Genomic DNA, 27,047 nt, shown 5'->3' with positions numbered 1-27,047 from the left:
AGCCTCTCAAAATCTGAAAGTGCCCAGGTTGCTCTGAGACTTCCCGAGGGCCTGCCCGTCAGCAGGACCACCCCTGCTCGGTGTCTTGTCCTTGGCCTGGGAGGGTGTGGGCGCTCTGTCCCCCTCAGGGCAGCCCTGGCCTGTCTGGTTTTGCCAGAAGTAGCGGCCTCAGAAGGCTGGTGACGGGGGCTGCCCTATTTTTCTGGGCATCTCACACTCACCTGCCAGCGGTCAGCAATGAGACAGCAGTGATGCCATGAGGGAAACTTCGAGGATAAGCCCTGCTGCCTGGAAGTCCAGTTCCCACAGGAAACCTCTTCTTGCTGCTGTCTCTCTCAGAGGCTCCGGAAATTTCTCAGGCCCTGATGACTCACATCACCCTCCTGTGTGCCTGGGGCGCCCACTGCTCTTTCTCTGCCCAGCCTGGCACTGCCTTGCTTTTGACGGTGTCTCCTGGTCCCTTTGCTCCAGTTTTCCCACCGTCACCTACTGCCTGAGCTTTTCTCACTCTCACTAGCTCGTCACATCCTCCTGTTGCCCGTCTGCCCTCCTAGCTCTGAACCTTTGCTGGGACCCGGAAGATTCCTGACACACTGTCTGAGAGGTGTGGCATGATTTGAAGGGTCTGGAAACTACTCCCGCCTTTCAGCACCTCCCCCTGACCTAACTGGGTGCACAGTGCCCACCATTGGATGGTGTTCCTGCAGGCGAAGGCCCCTGCCCTGTAAACATGCGGGTCTAGTGAGGTCTGCAGAGCCTTTCAGGTTTTCAAAATGCTTTCACTCAGATTATCTCAGGATGTCAGCGCGGGTTATTTGTACTTTGGGGTAGGTTAGCTTCTTCGCCATGGCAGTGAGGGTTGGAAACCCCTGGTAGTGGATGGGGGGTGGGGTGGGTGCAGGCTTACAATATGGGGACCCAGGCTGGGGAGGGGCCTTGGGCAGCCCAGGGAAGGGACAACAAAAGGGCAGGACCGCAAAACAAGTTCTCTCTGTTCTTCCATTTAGATTTGGGCTGTTCCCTGCCCCAAGTCTCTGTTCTTTTCTCTCAAAATCTCCAATCCTACTCATTCTCCGTCTGCCTCCGTAGCACACCCTGAGGTGCCTGCAGGCCCACTGGGTGATGGAGCTTAGATCCAACTAGGAGGGGTGGAGTTCATCCTGGAAATACCTGGCTCTCCAGGGTAAAGAAGTGTGTGGTGGTCCCAGATGAGTAAGGAAACCAGCTCCCCTGTAGCGATGGGGGTGGACAGCAGGGGCTTCTCCTGTCTCACCCAGGAATCCAAGAGGAAGCACACAGTAACCAGCAGACGGGGGCAGGGGGAGTGGAGCAGAGAAGTCTGGGTGGGCAGAGACGGACGGAAGGGCAGGCACTGCAGCCCCAAAGTGGGACTCGTTCACAGTCCTCACATTTTCTGCAGCTCACACGCTTCCAAGGAATTTTAATCTTCCTCTTGTTCTATCATCACACTCCCCTATGAAGAAAGGAACAAAATGACCCCCTCCCCCCAACGATGGAAGGAAAAACTAAGCTCAGAGAAAAGACAGTATTTTTCCAGAACTGTGGCCACGCCAGGACTAGGCACCCAGGGTCCTCCTGGCTTGGTGTGGGGCTGCTCCTGGGAGGGTCATGGGGTGGGGGGACGTGGCTAGGTCGACCCTCGTGCTTCTCAGGTGGTCTGGGCTACCCCCGTGTAGTCCCAAATCACGGTCTGGTATTTATTGATGTTTTATTCTCAGTCTGACAAAGACTGTCCACCGTGGCTTTGGACCATCAGTCGGACAGGCTGCAGGTGCCTCCAAACCGCGAGCCGAGACCAGGGTGGCCCTCCTTCCCTCATCTCCTCCCGCCCCGCAGAAGGGCAGCCCCCTCATCAAGTGCCCCTGTGGCGCCACTGCCCTTCAGCATCTCCACAGATGGAGCAACTCAGAATACTGAGAAAAACTCAAGTTCCAAAGAGATGAGGGGTAGGAAGCAGGGCAGGAACAAGGTTGGAGAATCCATGTCCCACCTTCCAGTTCATGGTAAAGATTTTATACTCAGGCAGTGGGACCCTTTGAAGGGCTTTGAGAGGGGGGGTGGAGTAAAGTGATGTCTAATTTTGAGGGATCCCTCTAAGGGTGGAGGAGGAGGATGGACGGGGGGCAGATGTGGATGTGCTCCTGCCCAGGGGGGCCACCCCTGTTCATGCTCAGCGGGGGGCCTCTGGTCATTTCCATCTGGTCACACTTGGACAAGGTGTGGAAGGCTCTCCTCTCCCGCCACCCTAATGCTCCTGGAGGCTTATGAGGGTCCAGACAATTGGAAGATGGGCTACTCACATATGGGGTGGTCAGTTGGGGTGGTCATTTGGGGAGCTGAGCAGAGGTTTGGGTTATAGAAGGAGTCCCTTAGACTGGACAGTTATGGGTTGTCACTAGTGGGTTATCTTCCCTCAGTGACGCCAGACAATCAGGGCTGCTGCTTGAGTCCCACTCTCTACGGCTCCCTGCTGACCAGTGGGGTCCACTGCCTGAAGCTCGGAGGCCTTCCTCGGCCAACTTGGCGTTTGTCTGTGTGGCCCTACACCTCCGCCTCCACCTCCCTCTGCACCAGCTCAGCTTGTAGCATCTCAATCATGTGTGGGGTGGAAGGAGATTAACTCGGCTTGTAGTATCTGAATATTCCTGTCTCACCTTGATTAGTAGCTTTTCTGAAACAAGAATGTGCTGCGCTTGGGTTTTCTGGGTTCCTAAGGACCAAAATTGCAGGTGGCCTGGAGCTAGAGGAAGAAGCATGTTCCAGCCAGCAGGAAGAATCTATGCAAGGTCCTGGCAGGGAGGCAGTGCGATGCATCAGAGAGACTGAGAGCATGAACTATGGCTGGAACTCAGAGCTCCACCAGGACACGGGACAGATGAGGCAGAGATGTGAACAGGCCAGACTCCACAGGGTCTCACAGCCCAAGAACGTGGGAAGCACCAGAATTCTCCACACAAGAGGCGTCATGGCCTGATTGACATTTTGAAAGGACCCCCTTGTGGGGAACAGTGGTGGGGAGCAAGGATGGAAGTGGGGGGGTGTTGGGAGAGTGTGGAGTAAGACAGGTGAGCAAGGATGGTAAGTTGGACCAGGCTAAGGTGGTCCTGGAGGTGGTGGAAAACAGATGGATTTAGGAGGTATTTCAGGGGTGAAATTCACAGGCTCCATCACAGATCGGATCTGGGCTGTGAGGGATGAAGGCTGTCAGGGCTGCCTTCAGATTTCTGGTTCGTGGACTGAGCGATGGTGGTAGCATTCATAGCGATGGGGATACTGAAAAAGAGTCGCATTGTGGAGAAGGTCGTAAGTTTGGTTCTGGACGTGTTGACTTTGACGGGCCTCTGAAACATCCAAGCAGAGATGCCAGGTGGGCAGCAGGGTGTATGGGTCTGGTGGCTAGAGAAGAGTCATTGTGAAAGGTTAAGTTTAGAGAGTCATTGGCATAGAGGTGATAATTAAAGTCATTGGCCTGGATGCGAGTTCCCAGGAAAAGAACTGAGTGTAGAGAGGAGGCCCCAGGTCCAGGCCTTGTGAAAATGCATCTAGCTGATGCAGAGACGGTAAGCTGTGCCTCGCCCTCATGGCACCCTACCATTCTGATTCCAGTTCCCGTGTGTGGGTTTCTTCCCCACACCAAGCAGTTCTGCAACACCGGCTGGGCGTCCTACAATTCAGCTCATTTCCGACACTGTCCACCTGGAGACAGCATCGGATTGCACAGGTTAAAGGGTGGGAAGGGGGCACTGAAAGTTCCACCCTCTCATCACAAGGTTGGTTCCCCTGGCAACCAGCCCCCTTCCTTAGGTTACAGAGGGGCTTTCCAAAAGTCACCTTATCAACACAGCAAAAGACACCTTGATCGTTCTCCACATTTAAGGAGTTCTAAGGGTTTTAGGAGCTCTGTACAAGCAACAGAATGAAGACCAAACTGGCTGTTTCTTATAAGAAGTCACAGTGTCACAGCCCCAGAGCCCAGGAGGGGAGCTAAGCCGCAAGCACCCATGGATCTCTTGCTCAAGGCAGCTTGTGCTAAGAGCAGAGGGAAGGCCGTGGAAGGAAAATCCAAGTGGAGTCGGTATTGCTAAGGGAGCTCTCTAAAATGTCATTATTGCCTGGAATGTCTTTCTGGAGCTGGAATGGCTGAACCATATGCTGTGCCCTGATCACTGGTTGTGGGGAGGAGGTGGGCGTGAAAACATGGCCCCGGGCAGCCGTGATCCACGTGTCAGAGGGCAAGTGGAGGGGCCAGCCAGGATGGCCAGCGGAGCCCTGGAGGCCAGCCTCAGACCCCAGCTGGCACCTTTAGGGGACGGTGGCTCCCGGTCAGTGGTTTGACAGAAGCTTTAGGCTGATCTGAACCTGAGCTACCCAGCTCACAGTTGTGTGACTGTGAATTGCTGTCGAGGAAAGGTGGACGCTGACTGGGCATGCCCGGTATCACCTGCCCAGGTAGGCATCAGGATGGCTCCGGCTGTTTAGACAGGCACGCGGAGGTTTCCAGGCCTTCCCTGGGGTGTAGAGGCCTGTTCTCAGTTCTGCCCTGGGCAGAAAGGCACAAGGGGAGAGGGATTAGCAAGACTGGGGACCAAGGAAGGAAGCCCGTCCCCTGATACCCTGAGCTGGAGGCCCCCCACCCCCCATCACACCACCAGCACGATTGCCCACTCCTGCCCCTCTGTGTTCTGTCCTCTGCCTTCCAGATGCTTCAAGACCCAGCTTCAGGTTCAATTCCTCCTGAAGCCACTTTGACTTTTCACCTTTCTGGTCTCCCTCAGTATAGACCAGAGCCCACAGTCTAGACACAAATTATGGAATCTTTACTTGCTTGTCATAATTGCGTTTCCTGCACATCAGGGGTATCTTCACAAAGAGATGATACATTTCTTAAGCACAGGGACCCAATGTTCCAGTTCTCCCGAAACTGCCTGGCAGAGAGCTGGGCACGTAGCCGTCTGCTCCACAAGCCGGTAACTGACCAGAGGTTCTGTTTCAAGAGACCAGGAAGAGCTGCCTTTTATACATTTGTTCGATCATTCATTCATTCATTTGACAGGGTCTAGGGGCTGAGCTGGATGTATAAGGTGTGATTTCTGCTCACGCAGAGTTTAAAATGAAAACATACGAACAATGACAGTAACCACTTTTTTATTGCATACCCGTAGTCGAGTGACTGTCCGGGTGCTTTGCACGTGTATCTCTCATTCTCATTCTCACTCCATCCTACAAGTTAGGACTTCTCCTTATTTTACAGTTGAAGAAACAGGCTCAGAGGCCTCAGAGCCAGCATGTGACAGAGCTGAGGTGTCAGCCCAGGTGCCCTGAAGGGCTGCTCTGGGGGGGGGCAGGGGGCAGCAGGGGCATGGGGACCCTTCAAGGGCTCTGGAGGTCAGAGGTTGCCCCTGCCCTGCACCCACTCCTGGTCTGTCCTTGCTGTCTCCTCGAGGGCTGTGAGGGCTGCCAGGGTGCCTGCTGGTCTTGCTGCCTTAGGAGGGACGCTGAAGGCTAAGCCTTTGGCATTAATTCAGGCTGGCTCTCCAGGCAGTGCCCCACCCACCCTGCCCCCCGGGTGCCACCCCTCTCCGCTTGTCTGGGAATCATGAGAGATTATGACAGCCGTCATCGTCATCGGGAGGAGTTCCTGCTGGTGGCTACGTGTGTGTGTGTGTGTGTGTGTGTGTGTGTGTGTGTGTGTGTGTGTGTGAGTGAGAGAGAGAGAGAGAGAGAGAGAGAGAGAGAGAGAGATGGGGACACCCCCAGCCCTGTGGCCAGCGTGAACCTGTCTAACTAAGCCTGTGATGGATGACCGGGGTGAGGGGACAGCTGTGGGGAGATGTGGCCGCGGTCTCAGTTAGGGTCACCCTGGTGTCCCCGCCTCAGTGCCTCAGTTTCTCCGGGTCCCCGGGTTTCCCATCCCCTGAAGCTGCTGTCCCCCTTTGTCCTTGCCTCACACAGGTATCTCCCTGCTCCCTGGCTCGCCACGCCGGCTGTGCCCCCGGGCAGTGGTCAGAGGGGGCCAGGGCCCCAAACACGGACAGCAATGCCTCCAGGTGCCGCGTCCCGGAGCCCGGGGTCTCCAGGGCAGTCTCACCCGACGTTCCAGCCAGGCGTCCGGTGGAGGGAGGTCCCCAAACAGCTCTGTGAGTACTGGGGTAGGTGGATGGGCCGGCCTGTGCGGGGGTCCCCAGGAAGCCTGTGGACTGGGGGTTCCTCCACCTGGGAGGCAGGTGTCGGGGGAGGGGTTTCTGTTAGGACCTTTTCCTCTCCTGTCTCTCTGAGTCATGGTGACACACTGTCCCAGCAGCGCCGGGGCCCTCTGGTCAGAGGAGGACCCGGAAGGCGGGCGTGTGAAAGGCCAGGGGGCCCCGCCCATTGGTCTGCAGACTCCCGGGCTCCCCTCCCTCAGGTCGGAGGAACCAGACCTTTGCTGGGGCGGCTCCGAGGCTCTCTCCTGTGCCTGGCGCTTCATCTGGTTGCCCAGGTGACCTCTCAGGTGGCTGCAGAGGCAGCTGGGTATCAAAGCGGTAGTAAACAGGGAAACACCCAAAGGGGGAGGCGGGTCCCTCCCCCCACTCGGCCTCGTGCTTTCTCCTCCTCCTCTCTCAACCTCCCACCTCGGGGAGCAGACGGGAGTGGACCGCCGCCCGCTCTGGCAGGGTCCTCGCCAGTGGCTGGAGAGGAGGAGGAGGGGGAGGATGTGGGGCTGTGAGGGGCAGTGTACAGTGAATCCGCGTGGGGTGGGGGCAGGGGTGGGCCAGGCGGCTAGAAATCGGCCTGCGTTCCAATGGATCCAGAGAACCTGCCGGTGAGTACTGCGTGTTTGCAGGAGGGCCGCACATCTGCAAGGAGGAGGGGGTGTCGTGGTGCGTGCTGGGCGCCGCGTGTCAGAGCGTACTCGGGTGACGCGCGTGCGCACAGTGTGTGCGGGCGTGTCCGCTGGGAGACCGAGTGCGGGACTGTGCGCATGCGCAGGAGCGGAAGTGGCGCTCTAGGCGCGAAGGGAGGCGGGCGGTGGGACGCGTGGTGTTGGCGTCGCCTTTGCATCCGGGTACCGGAGCGTGCACGTGTGAGTGGGCGCCGCAGCGGCTGGCGGCCGGGGCCCGGGCTGCACCCGGTATGGGGTGGAGGCGCCGCGGGCCCGTCGTGGCCGATGAACTGGGGCCCCTCTCTCCTTTCCTTGGGGCCGGGAGGGCCTGGCTTCCAAGTCCCCTTCCTGGGGTGCAGAGCGCAAGGTCAGTTCAGGCTCCCGCGCCTCTCGCCCCTCCCTCACTGGACCTCGCCGCCCGTGTCCTGTTCTCTCCGGCCAGGTCATCAAGAACTATCTGGAGGCCTGCGAGCCGCTGTCCTCGGAGCCCCGTCTGAGCCGCCTGCACTTCCACGACAACCAGAGGAAGGTCGACTACGTGCTCGTCTATCACTACCGGAAACGCGGGGCGCACCCCGGCCACGGCTCCCCTGGCCACTCGCTGGCGATCGTCTCTAATGGCGAGACGAGCAAGGACCCCGACGCGGGGGCTCCCGGTGACATTGAGCCGGGGCCGCTCGACGCCCTGGAGGAGGAGAGGAAGGAGCAGCGGGAGGAGTTTGAGCACAACCTGCTGGAGGCCGGGCTGGAGCTGGAGAAGGACTTGGAGGTGAGGTCGGGCAGGTGGCAGAGGGTACGGGGTGGGATGGCTAAGCAGGCTGGGCTCCTGCAGGAAGCCTTGGCTTTGTTCTAGCGTTTGGCATTGTTGTTTTTTTTTTTTTCCTCTGGTGGGCAAACCAGATTTTTTTGCTCAAGGACTTGAGGAAGAGTTTTGGGATCCCAGGTGCTGGTGCTGGCGGTGGGGTGCCCATCTGTTCTGTGGAAGCTGGCTTAGTTAGAGACAGAAGACACGACATTTCTTGCTGGCTCGCCATCCTCTGGCCTTTGTAATGGTTTCCTTCGAATGAAGACCTGGTTTGCCTGTTGAATTTTGGATTAAAATTCCTGTATAGAAGAACTACATTATTAAGGAACGTGTGGGAATTCCCCGGCGGTCCACTGGTTAGGACTCCACGTTTTTCACTGCTGAGGGCGTGAGTTTGATCCCTGGTCAGGGAACTAAGATCCTGCAACCTGCGCAGCCAAAAAAAAAAAAAAAAAAAAAAAAAAGGAATGTGCTTGCCTAGGGCCTTCAGGGAGTTGGTTATTTGGGAACTGAACATCAGATATATTTTATCAATTTGTGTATGTATTCCGACCTCTGATCAGTAGCCAGCCTATGGAAATCCATTTATCTACATATTCGTCCGTCCGTCTGTCCATCCATCCATTTTGTCACTCACTCCTCCATCCATTTCTTCACACCATACGATCCTTTAAAGATGACCTGCCTCGCCATCCCATCCAAACTCATCTCCTACCCCTCCCACCCTCCCGTGCTGGCCCCAGCCCCTGGGCCTCATCTGGGTTGTGTGTTGGTCACCGTTACTTCAGGGTCTTTGCGCTGGTTGCCCCCTCTGCCCTGGGCGCCCTTCTTCAGACCTGTGCACGCTCAGGCCCTCACTACAGACTTCTGCCCGAACATTGCCTCCTTCCAGACCTCTTCCTTGACCGTCTTAGGCAGAGTACTCCCAGCCCTGTCATTCTGTTCCTTGACTCTGGTTAGCTTTTCTTCGTTATACTTAGCACCTGAAATAACACGGTAGATTTGGTTATTTTTTCATCTGTGACCCTACTGGCTCCATGAAGGCGGGGGTCTTGTTTGGTTCACTGCCGTATCCCTAGCACCTAGGACAGAGTCTGGCACATAGTAGGAGCTTAACCAGTGTTAGTTGAATAGATAAGTGATGTCCGTGAGTCTCAGGTTCCTCATTTGCAAAGTAATAGACGTCCTGCAGGATTGTAGTTTTACATGCCCCCTCATTAGAAGGGGCAGTGAAAACATCTCGCACAATGTCTGGTACGCAGTAGATGCTCATTAAGTACTCATTATGATTATTGAAAAGGGTGTCATGCTGAGGGGTGGGGTGACATTCTCACCAGGAACCTGTTTTGTTCCCATTAATGCCATCCTCAAACTGGAAGGGACCCCCAGAGGTCATTCTCCCATTTTTTATGTGGCCCGGCTCAGACCCCTTGTGCGGACCTGGGCTGCTCACCCAGACTCTTAAACCAGGAGCCCCTTCTCTCGTTATTCTTTGCACCGCTGTAGGGACATTGTTCTCTTTCAGGGCTACTCGGGGCGCCCTTGCTGTGGGAATGCTGCCTCTGACTTTTGGAAACCCAGAGCTTGCTTGGTGCCTCTGATTGGGGTCTGGTGGGAAGGTTTCTTTAGGTAGCGGCGTGTTTGGAGGGCCATACGAGGAGCTCTTGACGTCACCACCATGGGAGGTTGCACCTTCTCTGGGTGTCAGGGAGTCAAGGAGGCTCAGGGAGCGGAGGCCTGAGCCTCGTGTGGCTGCTGAGTTGGGAGACGGCAACCTGCCCCAGAGCTGGACTCTGATGCCTGAGTCCAGATGTTCACATCCCAGGCCTGGCATCTGCCAGCCTCACGGCCTTGGGCAAGTGACGCGATCCTTTTGAAGCACAGTTTCCTTGTCTGTAAAAAGGGAGAAACACTACATTCTTCATTGGTTTGTGGTGAAGATGAAGTAAGACAACCAAGTAAAGTATCTAGAATAGTAACAACGAGTATTACTGCATTGTTATTATTGAGAGTTCCCAGATCTAGCAAATAAAAACTCAAGATGCCTAGTTAAATTTGAATTCAGATTAACAGCAAATAATTTTTTTAGCCTAAGTGTGTCCCATGCAATATTGGGGGCATACTTGTACTAAAAAATTATTTGTTGCTAATCTGAAATTCAAATGTAACTGTCCTTGTAACTCCTCCTACTGCTGCTAGTATCGCTGCTGTCTTTGCTGCCCTCCAGTGTGTTTCATTTTGGTTGCTATTGGATTTTCCTGGCTTTGGCTGGGAATTAGGAGGGCCCAGAGCTAGCTCTTAGGACTGACTAGTGTTAGGTGGCGCTGTGGAGTGTGTCCTGGACTGTTGTTCCTGTTGTGTACCCACCCAAAGCACCTCCCTCCTGGCCCCTACCCCGGGCTTCAAGGCTGACTTAACTGTTCTTTCTTGGGGCCTTTCCAAGCTACTCAGCCTTCCCCAAGTCCCTTCTGTCATCAGGGCCTCCACCACTCATGTAGCCATCGTGACCTACTGTCTTGCAGTGTTTTTTTGTTTTTTTTTTCTTTCTCTTGTCTAAAAATTAATTATTCTTATTTGCTTTGGCACCTCTGTTGCAGAGTTGGGTTAATCACAGCGCTCAGTCATGGTGCATTATTAAGGTTCTGCAAAGGTCCTTCTTGTGACTTTTCTAAATACCCCCTGCCCTTCACTCTAAACTCCTGCTCCTTCCACAGGCAATCATTCCAATGCCTCGTGTTTCTGGGAAATGCATAGTGTCATTTTCACTGTATGCAATTTGTTTTTCATTAAAAAAATAGACGTTATTGTTTAGAACAGTTTTAAGTTTACAGAAAAATTGGACAGAGAGCTCCCCTGTCCCACACACCCAGTCTCCTCTGTTACTAATATGGTACGTTTGTCACAATTAATGAGCCGATATTGATCCACTGTCATTAAGGAAAATCCCTCCTCTGTTCAGATTTCCTTAGTTTTTACCTTCTCTCTTTTTCTCCTCCAGGATCCCAGCCCAGATCCCACGTTACATTCAGTGTCATGTTTCCTTAGGCTCCTCTCAGTGGTGACAGTTTCTCGGAACTGTGTGCATTTTTGATTTACATAGAGGAGCTCTGTTGTACCACCCATTCTGCGTCTTTCTTTTCCCCCCCGCGCTGTATTTTTCAGACCATTCATGTAGCGCTCGTGCACCCAATCCCCTTTTTCTAACCGACGAGCGCTTGTTTACCTAGTCGCTCCCCGGATGGTAAGAGCACCCGGTTGCCACCCAACGAGGTTGCGAATGAATTGTCACCTCCTTCAGGGCAGTGTCCCATCGTCCGCTCCATCTCTCCCCCCCCAGCCCCCATGCCATGTTGGTGCTAAACCCTGAGAGCTGGAGACCGTGAGGATCTGAACAACTTTCTTGGGGCCCATGGGGGTCTGAACCGTTCTTCTGTGTGTCAGGATGCTCCGCCTCTGGCCCTGAGCAGCAGCCTGGAACTGGCCCCTCACGGGGGCGGGGACATTGCTCGGCTTCCCCTGGTGGCCGTTCGGAGAGCGCGTGCAGTGGCCCCACCTGCGCGGCTGTCTCCGCTCTTCCGGGCTGGACCGCCTCTTAGGCTCTAGTTTCACTTTGAAGACAAATGGAGAGGAAGCGGGGTTTCTATCAGACACCCATGGAGAATATCCACTTAACCTTACAGACTGAAAGAACTTTGCGGCCACCAAACTCTACTTGCTTGAGTATCGTGGAGTTCATTTCAACCCTCGTGGGTACCTGGCCGTGCTTTAGACAGGAGGAGAACTGACGTGTACTTTGCGTTTGGTGTTTCACGTTTTGTGTACGTGTTGCCATGTATCGACAAGGTCCATGTTCATATTTTAAAGACTATTCAGTATTTATTGGTCGACTGAACCACAGTTGGCTCTGTTTTCTTACGTTTGGTCATTTGATTAGAATTTCATCTAAAGACCTCGCTGGAGGGACTTCCCTGGCGGCCCAGTGGTTAAGACTCTGCGCTTCCACTGCAGGGGGCAAGGGTTTGATCCCTGGTCGGGGAAGTAAGATCCCGTATGCCACGTGGCGTGGCCAAAAAAAAAATTAAAAACATAGAGACCTCACTGGAGGTGCCTGTGGATGACAGAGACCCCTGCACCCTCACTGCCAGTTCGGATAAATGAGGGCCCCCTGTTTGGAGTTGAGCATCGCTGCTGAATGGGAGGCTAGTGCAAGCAGTTGAGGGACTCACCCAGCCTCGAGCCTCCAGACAGGCTGTAGAATGGGGGGGCTGAACATGGCCTCCTGTGACTCACCGCCTCCGGAGCGCTCCCAGACCTCCTCCCCTGAGTGGGACGGAGCCCGAGGGACAGAGGCAGAGACTCAGGTGGCACCGGGGGGAATCCAGAACCTGGAGCACGCGATGCACTTGGTGGGCCTGGAGGTCCTGCTTGTGGGCTTGGCGGTAGAGACCTTCTCCCAGCCTGCAGGCCCGGAAACTCCAGCAGGCGTGACCCCAAACTTCATCTCTGTGAGCAGCCGACGTTCCCAACTGGGAGTGGAGGGAGGGCGTCGACAGGGAGACCAGGCGGCCCCTGCTCGGCGCTGGCCTCCTGGGATTAGGGCACCAGAGGACGCATAGCAGGAGCTGCCTCTAATCAGCACATGGCCCTGCATCTCCGGCAGCTCCGTGGGCTGCTGTGGGCACAGTCAGGTGTAGAAGGGGCACAGTGCCAGCTGGCGAGTCCTGGAAGCCGACAGCTTCATGCAGGAGGCGGAACTCTCCTCTCTGGCCTGGTGTCGGCTGGCAACCCAGGAATGACCAAACTCCTCTCTCTCTGCGGAGAGGAGACCCTCCTCCCGTCAAGGCAAAGGATGACTCTGACACCTGACTCCGCACCCTGTAGCCCTGACGCCTGACACGTCAACCCAAATTACTGTGCTGGCTCAAAAGGAGTCGTCTAGGGGACCTCTGAGGTGTGGGACATTGTAACCTCCCAGTGGGGCTCATTTAGGGGGGAAGCTGGCAGGCTGGGAAAATCAAACGCTGCCTCACTCTCTTCAGACCAGAGGCCACTGTTTCTTGACCTTTGTCATCACTCTTTTCAGGGAAGAGTTTTTATACATCGGATTAAACAGCTGATGGGCACCTCCGTCCTCCTAGGCCCTTGGACAGTGGTAGGGCAGCTTTGGGAATTTGCTCTGTCTTTAGAGTGTGATTTGGTCTGTGGCTTTTTTTTTTTTTTTTTTTTTTTTGCGGTACACGGGCCTCTCACTGCTGTGGCCTCTCCCGTTGCGGAGCACAGGCTCCGGACGCACAGGCTCAGCGGCCATGGCTCACGGGCCCAGCCGCTCCGCGGCACGTGGGATCTTCCCGGACCGGGGCACGAACCCGCGTCCCCTGCATTGGCAGGCGGACTCTCAACCACTGCGCCATCGGGGAAGCCCCGGTCTGTGGCTTTAAGGAAGGAAACTGTCTCTCCTGAGTGCCTTCTGTACGTCGCATAACGTGGGATCTCGCTTCCACCTGTGCATCCTCTTTGAGTCTCCGTGAATATCCCGCAAGGCGGGTGTGAGTCCCATCTTTTCGAGGAGAGGAGGAGACAGGCTGGGAGAGGCTAGCGACTCAGCCACGGTGACATCTGCCGAGTGATCCAGCTGGGATTTCAACTTCAGCTGAGACCTTCTGGGGGCTTTGCCATCCCAGGGAGAAGTGACAAGCCCTTGATAGCAGTTTCCTATTTTTCCTTACCCAGAATTCACAGAGGTTCTCTGCAGGGGCCTGGAGATATTGATCTAGAAAAGGGGACTGCTTTAGGGGCACCTTTGCTTTGTCCTCCGTTATAGGGGCACAGGGTGGGCGCAGAGCAGTGACCACCACCAGTCTGGGCCTTTTGCTGTCCTGAAGGCTGCGGTGGCCTCCCCGAAGGACCAGGCCAGCCTGGGTGACCATTTCTCCTTTTATGGTATCAGTTTGCAGCCCTGCAGATTACAGACACTCAGACCTGCACTGTCTTCTCTCTTACGTGTATAATCTTCCTTTGCTGGGAAAACTAGAATGTAGGAGATTCCCTAACCCTTAGGAAAGCCGTGCTGCTTGCTTTTCTAGGGTGACAGTGTCCCCTGGAGGTCTTCCTGTCCCTCGCTCTTCCTCAGGCCGCAAGCAGGCTGTTGGGCGCTGGAGTGAGGGGAGTGGTGTATTTCTAAGGGCTGGGGGTTCCCACACCCCTGTTGACACCATCATAAGATTAGTCTGCTTCCTCCTCAGGAATGGGATAGGGGTTTGCATTCTTAAGGAAGGCTATAGGGAGTGCAGGGAATGTGGCATTTAATCACGCCCCAGTCCATCCTGTTTCCTGGCGATGCTGCTGCGCTCTCATGGGTGTGCGTGGCAGTCCCGCAGCTGTTGACTTGCACTAATGACTGGGGAAAACACGATGATTTCCCGCTGGCTTTGGATGTGTTCCTGTCTCACTTGCCCCACTCTGAAGCCGTGTGCTGGAGCCCAGGGCGTCTCACCTGCCTCTTTCCTGCCCCAAGGGAACTTCAGAGAACACAGCAAAGACAGCTGCAGCAGCCCCTGCCCTCGGGACCGCACAGCTGAGCAGAGCAGAGCAGAGCTGGGTGGACCTGGTCTCCCAGGAGAGGCCTCCAGGCAGCCTGGGGTGGGGATTCAGAGAGAAGCAAGGAGGGCAAGTCAAGTTCCCCAAACCTGGGTGAATATCAATTTCCCTTTTCAGAGTTTGTAATTAAAAAATTAACATTCATGGACAGCATGGATGTGCCTTAAAAAACTAAAACCAGAACTACCGTATGATCCGGGAATCCCACTCACAGGCATATATCCAGAGAAAACCATAATTCGAAAAGATACATGCACCCCGTTGTTCACAGCAGCACTATTCACAATAGCCAAGGTATGGAAGCAACCTAAGCGTCCATCGACAAATGAACGGATAAAGAAGGTGTGGTCCATATATACAGTGGAATACTACTGAACCGTAAAAAAGAATGAAATAATGCCATTTTCAGTGACATGGGTGGACCTAGAGATGATCATATTAAGCGAAGTAAGAAGGACAGAGAAAGACAAATACGTGACATCGCTTATATGTGGAATCTAGAAAAATGATACAGGTGAACCTGTTTACAAAACAGAAACAGACTCCCAGACATAGAAAACAAACATGGTTACCAAAGGGGACGGAGGGGGAGATAAATGAGTTCGGGATTAATATATACACAGTACTATCTATAAAATGGGTAAACAACAGGGACCTACTGTAGAGCACAGGGAACTCTACTCAATATCTTGTGATAACCTATAATGGAAAAGAATCTGAAAAAAGAATGTATCTGTATGTATAACTGAATCACTGTGCTGTACACTTGAAACTAATACAGCATTGTAAACTAACTAATCTTCAGTTATAAAAAAGAAAAAAAAAATAACATTCATTATTCTTATTTTATGCTCGTGGTACCCTCACTGGGATGGTTGGGCCATCTCTCATCCCCTTGATGTAGGAACAGAGGTCCCTTGCCAGGCTGCTGGGGAACAGGGCTGTGCCTGGAAACCGGGTCTCCTCCCTCCTGTTCCGCCTCCCTTCTTACAGCGACTCTGCAGGGTGGTGTTTGGCTTACATGGCCCCCCTGCCATGCAGACAGACGCTGCCCAGGTGATCAAAGAAATGGCTCCGGTGAAAAGCGGGCCAAGGGTTTGAACAGAGTTAGAAGGCGCTGGGGGCTGGCTCTTTCTCAAGGCCTTTACGTCCGGGTGTCTTTCATCGATCAGTGAGCTTCTAGCAGTCCTAGGATTCCTCAGAAGCGGCTGGAAGGAGGTTCTGGGCTTTGATTATCCCATTCCCCGCTGTGGTAGCAGAGGGCCGGGCATCAGCGGTTGACGTGCTGAAGGCTTCTGGCCTGGGCACCCCTTGGCCTGCTTGTGTTCTGCTGGTTTTCTGTTACCAGGGGCGATCTGTGAGGCACCCGGAAATGGGGTCACGTGATACGTGAGCGGGAGGGGCTTGGAATTTCTCTCAGTTCCGGAAGAGAGTGGGAACCGAAGTCCAGAGGAAGTGACTTGTGCAAGCTCCCGCTGCTGGTTCCGTCTTCGGCAGACGAGATCCTGATGGCAGAGAGTCTGCGCAGACAAACGAGTCATGCGGGAGATGACCTCCTTCTGTTAGGTCCATCTTGCTGGCAGCAGCCTGGTGTCTGGGCCTCCTCGCAGGACTGTCGGGGGGCCGTGGCTGGTGCGTGTTCTGACGTAACACCGCGCTCTGCTGGGGGTTCAGTATTTTGTGTGTCACGCTTGCTTCTCTCATTTACGTCAGTCTCTGTATCTGGTGAAGAGAGGGTCAGGGGACAGCTGGTCTCTATCCTGCTAATTATCCCTCTTCACGGCAGGGCTAAATATTTCGGTCTCTGAGACAAACGTGGAGAAAGAAGGCCTTTCCCCGCTGGTCGTTTGATAAAGTCAAGGTCTTTGTCAGCCAGGGACCACTTGGCGAGTCACTTCAGCTGTAAAGATGCCCAAAAGGGAGGCAGCTGCCCGAGAAGACCTGCCGGGCTCCGTCTCTGGCCTCCTCTCCCTTTAGCAGACGTTCACCTCCGAGGTGGGGCTGAGGCCTCTAGTCTGCTGGGCGAAGCAGACGTGACCACGGAGAGCCACACGGTCAGGTCTAAAAGTGCAGTTACAGAGGTGGGAAGAGAGTGCTGGGAGAGTGGCCCGTGGCCTGGGTGACCGGGAGAAGTTCCACTCCTGCCTTGAAGCTCTAGACTGAATCACCTTCCCTCTCCTGCCCCCAGATGCTTGGGGCCCAGCAGACCTGAGTGTGCTGTGTCTGCTGCTTTTACCAGCGCTCCAGGGGAGATTCGCCCTCTGCAGGCTGGGACGCTGGGGAGGAGGGTGCAGGTCGGGAAGGCTTAGCTGACCTGGGTGTTGTACGCGGTGAGGTCTTTCTTGGAGCCTCTGAGGTCTGGAGACGCCATCGGTTGTATCCGGTGCTTGATCGATGGTGAGGATGTTCTGGGCCACCAGCCTGACGTGTCCCCCTCTCTTCACTGCAGACTGTTTTCTCAGCGTTCTCAAAAACTGCGCTGATAAAGTCAATTTTCTCAATTTAAAATTGTTCTTAACATGTCTTTCCCTTCAGCCTTCGGGAGCTGTTAGCACCTGGCTGCCAGTGTGTACTTGGTGAGGGCAGAGGAAGTGGGTGAGAAGGAGAAGAATATTAATGGGAAAGCTTAGAGTTGGCCCATCAGGTTTAATTTTGCATTTGATTTTGGCGGTGATTTTCTCTTGCCTATCCTATGAGTCCTTCCACTAAAATTGTTCCTAGTTTGAATGTTGGAATTAAGCATGTTGGTTTTAAGGACTTTCGTGAAGGGTTCTGCAAGGAACGCTGTGACCTGGGCGTGTCGGCCCGGCCTGCCCTGGCGTCGGGAACAGACAGCTCCTCGCTATGTGCTCTGCTGAGAAGCCCGACTTTTCTGGATGAGCAAGGGGTGAGTGGATGGTGAGTCTGAGTAGGGCCGTGGCCTTTGCCCCGGGGAGATAATGCGCCTGTTTACGTCCAGGCCACAAGCAAAAGCGACAGGGCCCCCATTGTGCTCCCTGCCTCCCCCGTTCCGTGCATCGGGACTTCAGGGAGGATAGGCCGAGGGGACAGCGGGAGCAAGAGGAAGGAGAGCTGGCAGGATTGTCAGCCGTTAGCCGGCCACGTCACTGTCTTCCGAAGCAGACGTGCACGGTGGAAACCCCGCCTGCTCTCGCCCTCGTCCCTCCTCCTCACTCAGGAGGTTGGCTGAGGCCAGAGTGCGTGAATCTCCCCGGAAAGGTTCGTGGAAGTGGACGTGTACTGCGTGGGGCTCCTGGGGGACGCTGGGTCCGTCCCCACATCTTCCAGCATGAGATCACTGCCCCTCGGGCATCACTGGGTTGGGAGTCCCTCTGCTGTCTCCCACCCATGACAGCCAGCAGCCCGACTCTGTCCAGCTCCGCAGTCGTGGGGCCGGGCCGTGGGCCTGGGCTGGGTGACCGCCGGTATTCTTGTCACTGTCTCGTCGTGTTTCTGCTGGGGGATGGCTCGCCGTCAGGTGTCGAGAGGCCGGAGGTAGCTGCCTGTGGATGGCTGCCCCTCCCGTCTGAGCTCCTCCAGCCCCGGGGGCGTAACTCATCCACCGGCCCTTGGAGGGTCGAGGTTTCCCAGGCCTGGGAGAGCGCCTGCGGGGTTTAGCACCTTTTCAGGATTGGGAAGCCAGAGGAGTGGGATTTGGAGGGTGTGCTGACGGGTCGTGTTTTCTTTGTCAAGTGCAGACTGGGGAACCAGCAAAGGCTTCGGAGCTGAAGCCCGGGGCCCCGGCCTGGGGGGTTTGCTGCTGGAACCCTGCCTCGCTGCGCATCCACAGGTGGCGGCGCCGTGTGCGTTGCTGTGTCCTGCGCTCCGGGTGCAGCTGGAGGCGACGCATTCAGACCGACTTGGGCCAGGGCCTGGGAGCAGGGCTGTGCTGGCAGAACATTTGGAAGACCAGCGGCTCTGGGCGGGAGTTATCTCCTGCTGTCACCTGGACCTCTGTGGCGGCGGAAGGTAGAGGGAGGAAGTCTGGAGCGCAGAGGGCGGCAAGCAGGGGTCGCGGGTGTGGCCTTTTGCACGTTTCTTAGCCACGCTGGGCCAATCTTCTCATCTGAGCCCTGGAGCAGCCCCTTCACAGGCTGCAGAATGTCCTAGAAGGAAGGGCCATCGCTTCCCCAGGCCTTGGTAGGAATGGTGTGGGCTGGCTTCTTGCATCGGGTTTTCCTCTTTGCCACGGGCCCAAGTTGGCTCTCCCACCTGCCACATTTTGCTTTAATTTTCCACGATTTGTGCCCTTCCTGTGAGCTGGGTTGAATTTCCTTTCCATTTTCTGAGTGAATGAACATGCCAGTGTGTGGATTAGGCCTCCCCAAAGGGAGGAGGCGCGGGGTGTTTGATGTCTGGTTGGGGGAAGAGATGTAATCACGAAGGCTTAGACGCTGATTCCTTCTTTGCTGGGTTCCTCTGGCTAAAGGGTCTCACAATTTCAGTCATTTTAGTGCTGTGATCATGATCTTGAATACCCCTGCTTACCTGTTTCCTGATAAATAGTAAATAGTTATTTACTGTTTACGCTGTTACTTGCTGAATGTTTTTGCTAAGTTGTTCACTTTTTAAACCTAAATTTATTTTAAAAAGAAATACTGTATCATTATTATCAATGGAAAACCAACACACCAATAAATAGAAAATAGCTACAAAAATAAACCACAGCAGAAACACAATAACATCACTGGCTTCCAGCTGGACGCAGTTGGCTGCAGGAGGTCCGAGGCTGGGGAGCAGAGGCTCATCTCTGTGGAGAAGGCGGCTTATGACGTTGTGCACTTAAAACTAACATGATGCTCTATGTCAGTTATACCTCAATTACAGAAGCAGGAGAAAAGGTTAAAAGAAAGAAGGAAGCTTAGGTAGCGTCAGAGAGCTTAAAGATGTACTGACATCAAATGGAGACTTTATCTTTGCAGATAATTGAAAAGGGACTTTCTCACCATTTGAAAATGTTATCTGGGGCTTCCCCGGTGCCGCACTGGTTGAGGATCCGCCTGCCGATGCAGGGGACACGGGTTCGTGCCCCGGTCCGGGAAGATCCCACATGCCGTGGAGCGGCTGGGCCCGTGAGCCGTGGCCGCTGAGCCTGTGCGTCCGGAGCCTGTGCTCCGCAACGGGAGAGGCCACGGCAGTGAGAGGCCCGCGTACTGCAAAAAAAAAAAAAAATGTTATCTGATGCTCTTTTGTGTGTGTCCTTAATCTAATGCTCCTTGTTCGTGGGCAGAATTACCAAAGCACTTAGTTTTACGCCCTCTGGAGCTTCACTTATCCCCAGATAGACTGAGGACTTTGCGAGCAGAGACTGTGTTTTATTCCTCTTTTGTTTGTACAGTGTCTGACGCATAGTAGATACTCAAGTGTGTTGAATTGACTCCAAGCATAATGTGTAGCAAAGACAGTACACGGTGGAGTTGTTCAGGGGAGGGGACCATCCCCAAGAGCTGGAGCTGGCAGGGAAGGCTTTCCCAAGAAGAGAGACCCCGCGCCCTTTCCCTGAGCCCTGCTCCCACTCTCAGCAGCCTGGATCCCTGCCCGCATTTCCTTCCCCCCTCACCCCCTCTCCACCTTCCGGCTTCTTCTGCAGCAGCTTCCCCAGCCAGGGAAGAAGATGCCACAGCCTTCGGAGCTCCCCCCGCCCCAGTCCTGAGGGGAGGGCGGAGGGGAACAAAAGCAAGAGGAGGGGGTGGGAGGAAGGGTCGGCAGGGGGAGACAGACAGACAGACAGACACACAGGGCGGGCACCGCTGGGGTAAACCTGAGCCCTTTCAGGCTGCCCTCGGGTCCAGCGTTGAGAGGATTGGCGACCCTCCTGGGGAAGAGGTTGAGCCCTGGGGGTTGTTAGCAGCTTTCCCTAGCTCTCTTCCCTCCCTCTCCAGTTCTCTCCTTTCTTCTTTCTCTCAGCACCTTCCAGCCCTGCCCTTGGGGCAAATCCCACGGCCCAGGATGATTACCATTGCTGTGGACTTGTTGATGTTTGCGTTTAGGCCAGGCTTGTCTCCATGTGATCATGAAATCTTTCAGAAACAGACAGAGACACAATTTCATATGGATTGTATGTCAGGAACTGCCTGCGTGACCAGGGCTGTGTCCTCAAGGCCTCTCTGGCCCTGGGACCTTGCCTTCATCCAGAGACCAGAAATCTCCTTCTTGGTGCTGCCAGGAAGACCTGTTCTCTCCCTGCTGCCACGGAGGCCGCAGGGATCTGGGCACTTCCCTCCTTGAGCATCTTAATGCTGCTTTTGAAGATATCAGTCATGACAACAAATACTTTTCCTGTGCTCTGTACGTAAAGCAACTCATTGAATCTCTGTAAAAACCCTATAAAAGATTTACTATTACTGCCTTTATTTTTCAGATAAGAAAACTGAGTTTACTTGGTCAAGGTCAAAGAGCTGTAGTGCCAGTGAGGGATTGAGACCCTGTAGCGGAGTCTCAGGAACTGCAGTGTCCCACCCCTCTGGGGGTAACGCTTCTCCCGTCTGAGCCTGGTGTGGGCAAGGGGGAGTCCTCGTTCTCACTACTGGGATTGTCGGCCACCAAAGCACATTCAGGAGAGGAGCCGGGAGCCTCTGAACTTGGTCCCCGTTCTGCCCCCTCCTTCGCCCCTCTTATCCGCCAAGGAGGGCGGTCATGGGATGGGGGGACAGCTGGATCCCCGCAGATACCTCTTAATTACCCATGGACTGTGTTTGTGGCAGGAATCAGTCTGCCCGGGGCTGCCTCTGAGACAGCTGGGTAGATCTGGACCAGCAAACAGGGTGAGAGGCAGCAGGGGTTCCCAGGAGGGCGAGGCTGGGCACTGACACTGCAGGAACTGGAGAGAGCGCGGGGTAGCCTGGTGTCCGGAGCCACTTTGGACAGTGAGCCAGCGTGGAATGTCAGCCCCCTGGGAGCGGGGCTGGGAGGACCCCCTACGTGTGTGTTCTGCCCTTTCCTGCCCGTGGGCATGAGGAGGGCTGATGGCGGGACCCGTTTGTCTCAGGTGCCCGGCCTCTCTCTTCTGTGGCTTCTCCCATCTGGTTCTCCCATCTCTCTCTCCCCTTTATATCCACTCTCGGGTCTTTCATTCAGACCCCTCAGGACAGCCGGACTTCGCAGCAGCTGCGTCTTTAATAGGGATCAAATCTGTAGGTGACGGTGGTGGACTGGGCACCGGCGGATGGAGCAGGGCTCTGGGAGTCACACTGGAGCGACCCTTTCCTTTATCAAGGACCACGGCCCCAGACGGGCCTCCTGCCTTCCTTTACCCCCACCTTCAGAAGCCGCTTATATCAGAGCTTAACACCCGCGCGTCCTGGCCGCGTTGGGATGGAGCATCCCTCACGTGCAGAGGCCCGTGCTGGTGTGGGGTGACGAGGAGGAAGATGTCAGCACCCTTGGTGGGGGTGGTCAGTGTTTAGCGAAGGGCACAGCAGGCAGACGGTTTCTCAGGGTCATGCAGGGCGACCCCTGTAAACGTGCAGGTTATTCCACGTATGGGCACGTGTGGTGGCGAGTGGCTAATCTGCTCACGGCCTCTTGCATTCTGGGTTCCCTCCTGCTGTTCGGATGCTCAGGAAACGGAAGAGAATTCTCCGTCTTGTTCCGCTTGCCCAAGCGGAACAAGACAGAGATGCTGGGATCTTCCTCCCCCAGACACAGAGTGTCCTTCTCTCCAGGACAGAAGGGCTGTGGTTGACTGGCTCTCCCTGCTTCCAGTGGTTTGGGTAATTGCACATGACACGCACAGACCCTGCGTATATGTGTCTGCACGCAGCTTAGCTGACTTGTTCCAATGACTGGCACCAGGAGGGGCAGGGCTGGAAGGTTTCCTGAAGGAGAAAGTTCTGGTGTAAAGTGAGGTTGGAATCCCAGCTCAGCCACTAAGCGATGCCTAGACTTGGGCAGATTGTATGATGTCACCTGTCACTTTGGTTTTCTCATCTGATCTCTTTGAGTTGTTTTGAAGACAAGTGGCCCATCAGGGGTACATGATAGTTGTGAAGGAAACAGATGATTAAATGAGGAGCCATTCCTCAGAGTGTCTAGGGCAGTGCCTGGCCCATGTCAGAAGCTCAGCATAGCTGCCGTTCTAGTTCGTTCCTCTCAGGCCCAAAGATCCCTAAACAACTTCTGTTGTTTTCTGTTCTCCAGGCTGACCTGTCTGTAAGTGAGCTGGACTCTCCCATCCTGATTATTCCCATTCCTCTCCTGGCCTGGCTTCACAGGCCCATGTCAGGCTCTAACACCTGCATCCAGCCTGCAACATGTTTTTTTCTTTTCTTCTTTCTGAAGTCTCTGGAAAGTTTGCCCAAGGGCTAAAACCTGGTATCAGATACCTCACCAGGAGGCTGGCTGCTTCCCAGGAAGACCCACCTGGAATCATCGGGACCTTTGCACGGATAGGTCATCCATCTGTGTGCCCTGGTCTGAGTTAGCAGTCTCGCCTGCTACGCTGAACCCGTTTATAAAATTCTCATTGAAGTTTAAGTATATTAATGCAGCTTGTTGCAGAGAGTCCCTTTTTAAAGTGGATACTCAGCCTCATTTATCCGCTCTCTGAACCCAAACTTCCAAACCTCAAGTTTGATGGACGTGATGCACACTTGTACCTTTCGCACGGTGCTTTAGTGAGAAATAAGACGCGCCACACAGCCCTTGAAGCCCCGTCTAGAAGCCCGTGAACCTCCCAGAGGGAAGGAGAAGAGCAATCGCCGCTTTTCCTTGCTTGCACAGTATCTCAGAACTCAGGAGGGAGTTTATTCTTGGAGTCTAACCTGAGTGCCTCAGAGCAGCCGTAAGTCGATGAATGAACAGGTCACTGGCATGCGTTTGATTGACCCGCTGGGCCTAAAGTACATGGCGATTTGTCCCGGGAGCCTCGTTTGGAGACTCCCACGTCCTAGGTGATGGAGCCAGCGGGAAGCTTGGGAAGTATCCTCCCTCCAAGCCCGAGGAGCGGCGAGTCTGGCCGGCAGCCGATTGGAGTTTGGTCTCAGACTCAAGACGGGTCATGTGGCTTTCCCCAGCCCTCAGATTTCAGTATTTTCAGTTGGTTTGGGCTCCTCCATCTGTCTCCTGGGGCATCTACGGGCAGGTCAGCTCCCTATTTCCTGCAGAATCAGGTGTTCCTTGCTGGGCTGCATGGGGTGTCTGAGGGTCGTCTAGGCCATGCCTCTGCCTCTGGGACAGGCTTCCTACGTCCCGGTGCTTCAAGTATCTTCCTGGGGATTTCCCCATCACCTCGGATAATCTCTCCCTACGCTTCATAGCGACAAGGTTCTTTCTAGAGTCTGACTTGACCCTCCCTTGCTGCCATCTCCACCCTGCGGTCCACTTAGTCCTGGCCTCCAGGGAGGCAGAGAACAGCTGCCGGCCCCGCCCCTGTTCCTTCCTTGTTCTTGTTAGGGTAGCACCTCCACGCATCCAGCCTGCGAATCCCCCAGCGGTTTCTTTGTCACTAGATCACATTGCAAGCTCCGCTCCAAATGCCGTCTGGCCGCTTCCTGTTCCAGGCGGCTCCCTCCCACCTGAGTATTTGTGTTTGTGATGATTTAGCCCCAGAGGCAACGGCCACATTTTTCCAGGTTGAATCTGCTCCTTGTTACTTCCTGCCCGGCTTTGCTAACATCTCCAGGTCCCTTTTGTAGCCGCTGCTGCTGGCTCGCTGGGTGTAGAAACTCGGGTTTTCAGCCTTCGGAAAGCAGACCCTGAAGGGAGTGGGGCGGGGACAGCTGGTTCCCCTGCTGACAGGGGCCCCACCCAGTGTGAAGTCAAGGACTCCCCAGGAGAGCATCTGAATTGATGAGCACAGAAAGCCATCAGGCCCAGCCAGCAGCGGGGCGACGGAGACCAAGCCCGTCCCAGCTGTCGGGCCTGCTCCTGTCCCCTGGGCCGAGAACAAGGAGACGCCTTCCTGCCCTCTGGACCTCGGCTCTGTCCAGACAGCCATAACCAGTTCTAATACTCAGCGGAGGAAGCAACGAGCCCCAGATGAAGGAGTTGGGCTCATTTCCTGTCCGGGGAGGGGGCCGGGCCAGGATGGCAGGGGCCACAGGTTAAATGTAGAGCAAGCGTGGACACGGCCCCGATTCTTTAGGAAAAGGGAGAGTTTATTTTAGTTTAGTTTTTTCTATCTGATTTTGTTGTCGGCCCTGATGACTCAGAAAGTCAGAGCTGGAAGGGACCTTTGAGAATCTTCCCCGCTTGTCTCATTTTACAGAAGGAGGCCCATGGACGTTCAGGAACTTTCTCAAGCCCACAAAAGCATTACCAGTCGTCCTGGGCCCTGTAGAGGGGTGCGGAGTATTAGGTGTGGGAAGCGAAACCTCTCGTGGCCAGGAGGGGGCTCAGAAGTGGTTGCGCATCAGACGACCCTGGCTTGCCTGCACCTCTTGGCCTGGAGCTTGAAGGCGAAGCTGGGAGCCTGGAACCTCTCTGGCTTCCCAGGACTCTGGGTTCCCGTGATTCAGTTGAAATACAGGGGTGTGGATGGGGGTGAGTTTGATGCTGCTCCCAAGAGTTCTATTAGAACTTGAGTGGCAGAGGGAACCTGTGAAAATGGAATTCCCGCATCCGTCCCCGTGCTCAGGTCTCTTCCCCCCGCCTCGCTGTGGAGTTTTCTGAGCATGTTGCCAGTTAGGAGGCTTCCTCAGAAGATGCTGATGAATTTGCAATGATTTTACAATTCACTGGGGAAATAAACAGCTGCAGCTTGAAACAGAAACATACCCACTTGCGCTGCTGTATCCCTCTGCCCCCCATCTGGGGAAGGCACGCACACACCCAGACCACGTAGAGACACAGGAACCCACGTGAATGATGCGAACGAGCGCCGTGCAGAGCACAGGGACTCGCCGTCCTGCAGACAGGGCGTGCCGCCGGGTCTGCGGGGTCTCAGGAACACGCGTCTGGAATCCTAGGGACCTTTGCCTCTCTGGTTTGTGGAGTTCTTTGCAAGAAATGCTTCTCTCTTCGAAGAGGAGGACAAAGGGAACAAACACGTGTGGTCACCGAATTATATGCCAGATGTACGTTCTCTTCACAAAGTTACTATGAAGAGGCGCTTACCGTGAAATCATCATTCCCATTTTATAGCAGCTGAGGCTTTCGGAGCTTAAGCTGGGACTCCGTAGCAGAGCGGGGCACCTTCTGTGATGCAGTGCTGCCGCCTTCCTCCCCTGGGGTCTGTGGACTCACCTGCCCGAGGATCGCAGCATCCATGTCTCCGAGGGGCCCTGTGGTTTTGGCGGGGTAGCTGCTGACTCACCAGGTGCCTCTGTTTCCTCCTCTGAAAATGGAAATCATGCACTTTGGCTAGTTGGTTGAGTTGTTAGAATTCGTAATTACGTGAAGCCTGTAGGCCCCTGAGATGAGATCAGAAATGACTAGTAAAGAGGTAACTGCTGGCCTCCTAAGCTGGAAGCAAGGTCCAGAGGGATGGTTTTCATCAGGAGTCTGTTGGTCCCTACTAGGCACGGCCACTGTCGGGCAGGCAGCAGGGGGCTTCCCTCCCACCTCAGCGAGAGACAGCAAGCTTCTAGGGCTGCAGCTTGGTGTTACACGCTCACCTTTATTCTGTCTTAGAAATGCCTCTTTTAACCCTATTACCAGTTATGACCTTCTCACTCTTCCTCTTCAGCACAAATTTTAAGTGTACAACTTGATGAATTATCACTAAGTGGATTCACTTGTGTGACTGCCACCCAGATGAAGACCTTGAACCTTTCCAGCCCTTCAGAAGCCCCCCTTGGGCCTCTGCCCGGTCACGGACCCCCATCCAAAGGTCATGACTGTTCTGACCTTTAGCATCACACGTTTGGCCTGTTTTTTTTTGTGGTACACGGGCCTCTCACTGCTGTGGCCTCTCCCGTTGCGGAGCACAGGCTCCGGACGCGCAGGCTCAGCGGCCATGGCTCACGGGCCCAACCGCTCTGCGGCATGTGGGATCTTCCCGGACCGGGGCACGAACCCGTGTCCCCTGCATCGGCAGGCGGACTCTCAACCACTGCGCCACCAGGGAAGCCCTGGCCTGTTTTTTAAACTTCTATATGAATGGAATCATACAGTATATATTTTGTGTTTGCTATTTTTGCTCAACATTAAGTGTGTGAAATTCGTCTATATTGTTGTCTGTAGTGGTGGTTTATTTATTACTATATGATGTTTATTTCATTTTCTTGAATGGACAGTTTACTTTTTTATTGTGGATGGGTTGTTTCCTGTTTTTTTTTTTAAATTAGTTTTTATTGGCGTATAGTTGATTTACAATGTTGTATTACTTTCTAATGTACATCACAGTGAATCAGTTATACATATACATATATCCACTCTCCCTTAGATTCTTTTCCCATAGGTCATTACAGAGTATTGAGTAGAGTTTCCTGTGCTATACAGTAGGTCCTTACTAGTTATTTATTTTATATATAGTAGTGTGTATATGTCTGTCCCAATATCCCAATTTATCCCTCCCACCCTCTTACCCCTGGAAACTGTAAGTTTGCTTTCTACATCTGTAATTTTATTTCTGCTTTGTAAATAACTTCATTCATACCGGGTGGTTTCCTGTTGTAGGTTATTATGAATAGTGTTGCTGTGACTTTTTTACAAGTCTTATGGTGAACGCATTTCTGATGGGTAAATACTTAGGAGCAGAATTGCTGGTCATATAATGTGTGTATGTTTAGCTTTAGTAGACACTACTGAACAGGTTCCAAAGTGTTTGTACTAATTTATACTCCCCATTAGTGTATGAGAGTTCCAGTTTGTCTACATACT

The 27,047-nt window shown here is 54.2% G+C and overlaps 1 protein-coding gene across 1 annotated transcript in view; it reads left to right on the top strand.

Annotated features, from left to right (window-relative positions):
- Positions 1–27,047, top strand: part of ANO2 (anoctamin 2) — a 332,095-nt gene that overhangs the window by 11,198 nt on the left and 293,850 nt on the right. The window contains exons 2-3 of the mRNA XM_060024145.1: positions 5,974–6,158; positions 7,326–7,652. Of these exons, the coding sequence (XP_059880128.1) occupies positions 5,974–6,158; positions 7,326–7,652 (512 nt within the window). The remainder of the gene's footprint in view (positions 1–5,973; positions 6,159–7,325; positions 7,653–27,047) is intronic.

Source organism: Delphinus delphis, chromosome 11 (genome assembly GCF_949987515.2).
Source record: "Delphinus delphis chromosome 11, mDelDel1.2, whole genome shotgun sequence".
Taxonomy (NCBI): Eukaryota; Metazoa; Chordata; class Mammalia; order Artiodactyla; family Delphinidae; genus Delphinus; species Delphinus delphis.
Note: the sequence above shows the minus strand (reverse complement) of the source record. Positions and strands in the feature narration are given on the sequence as shown.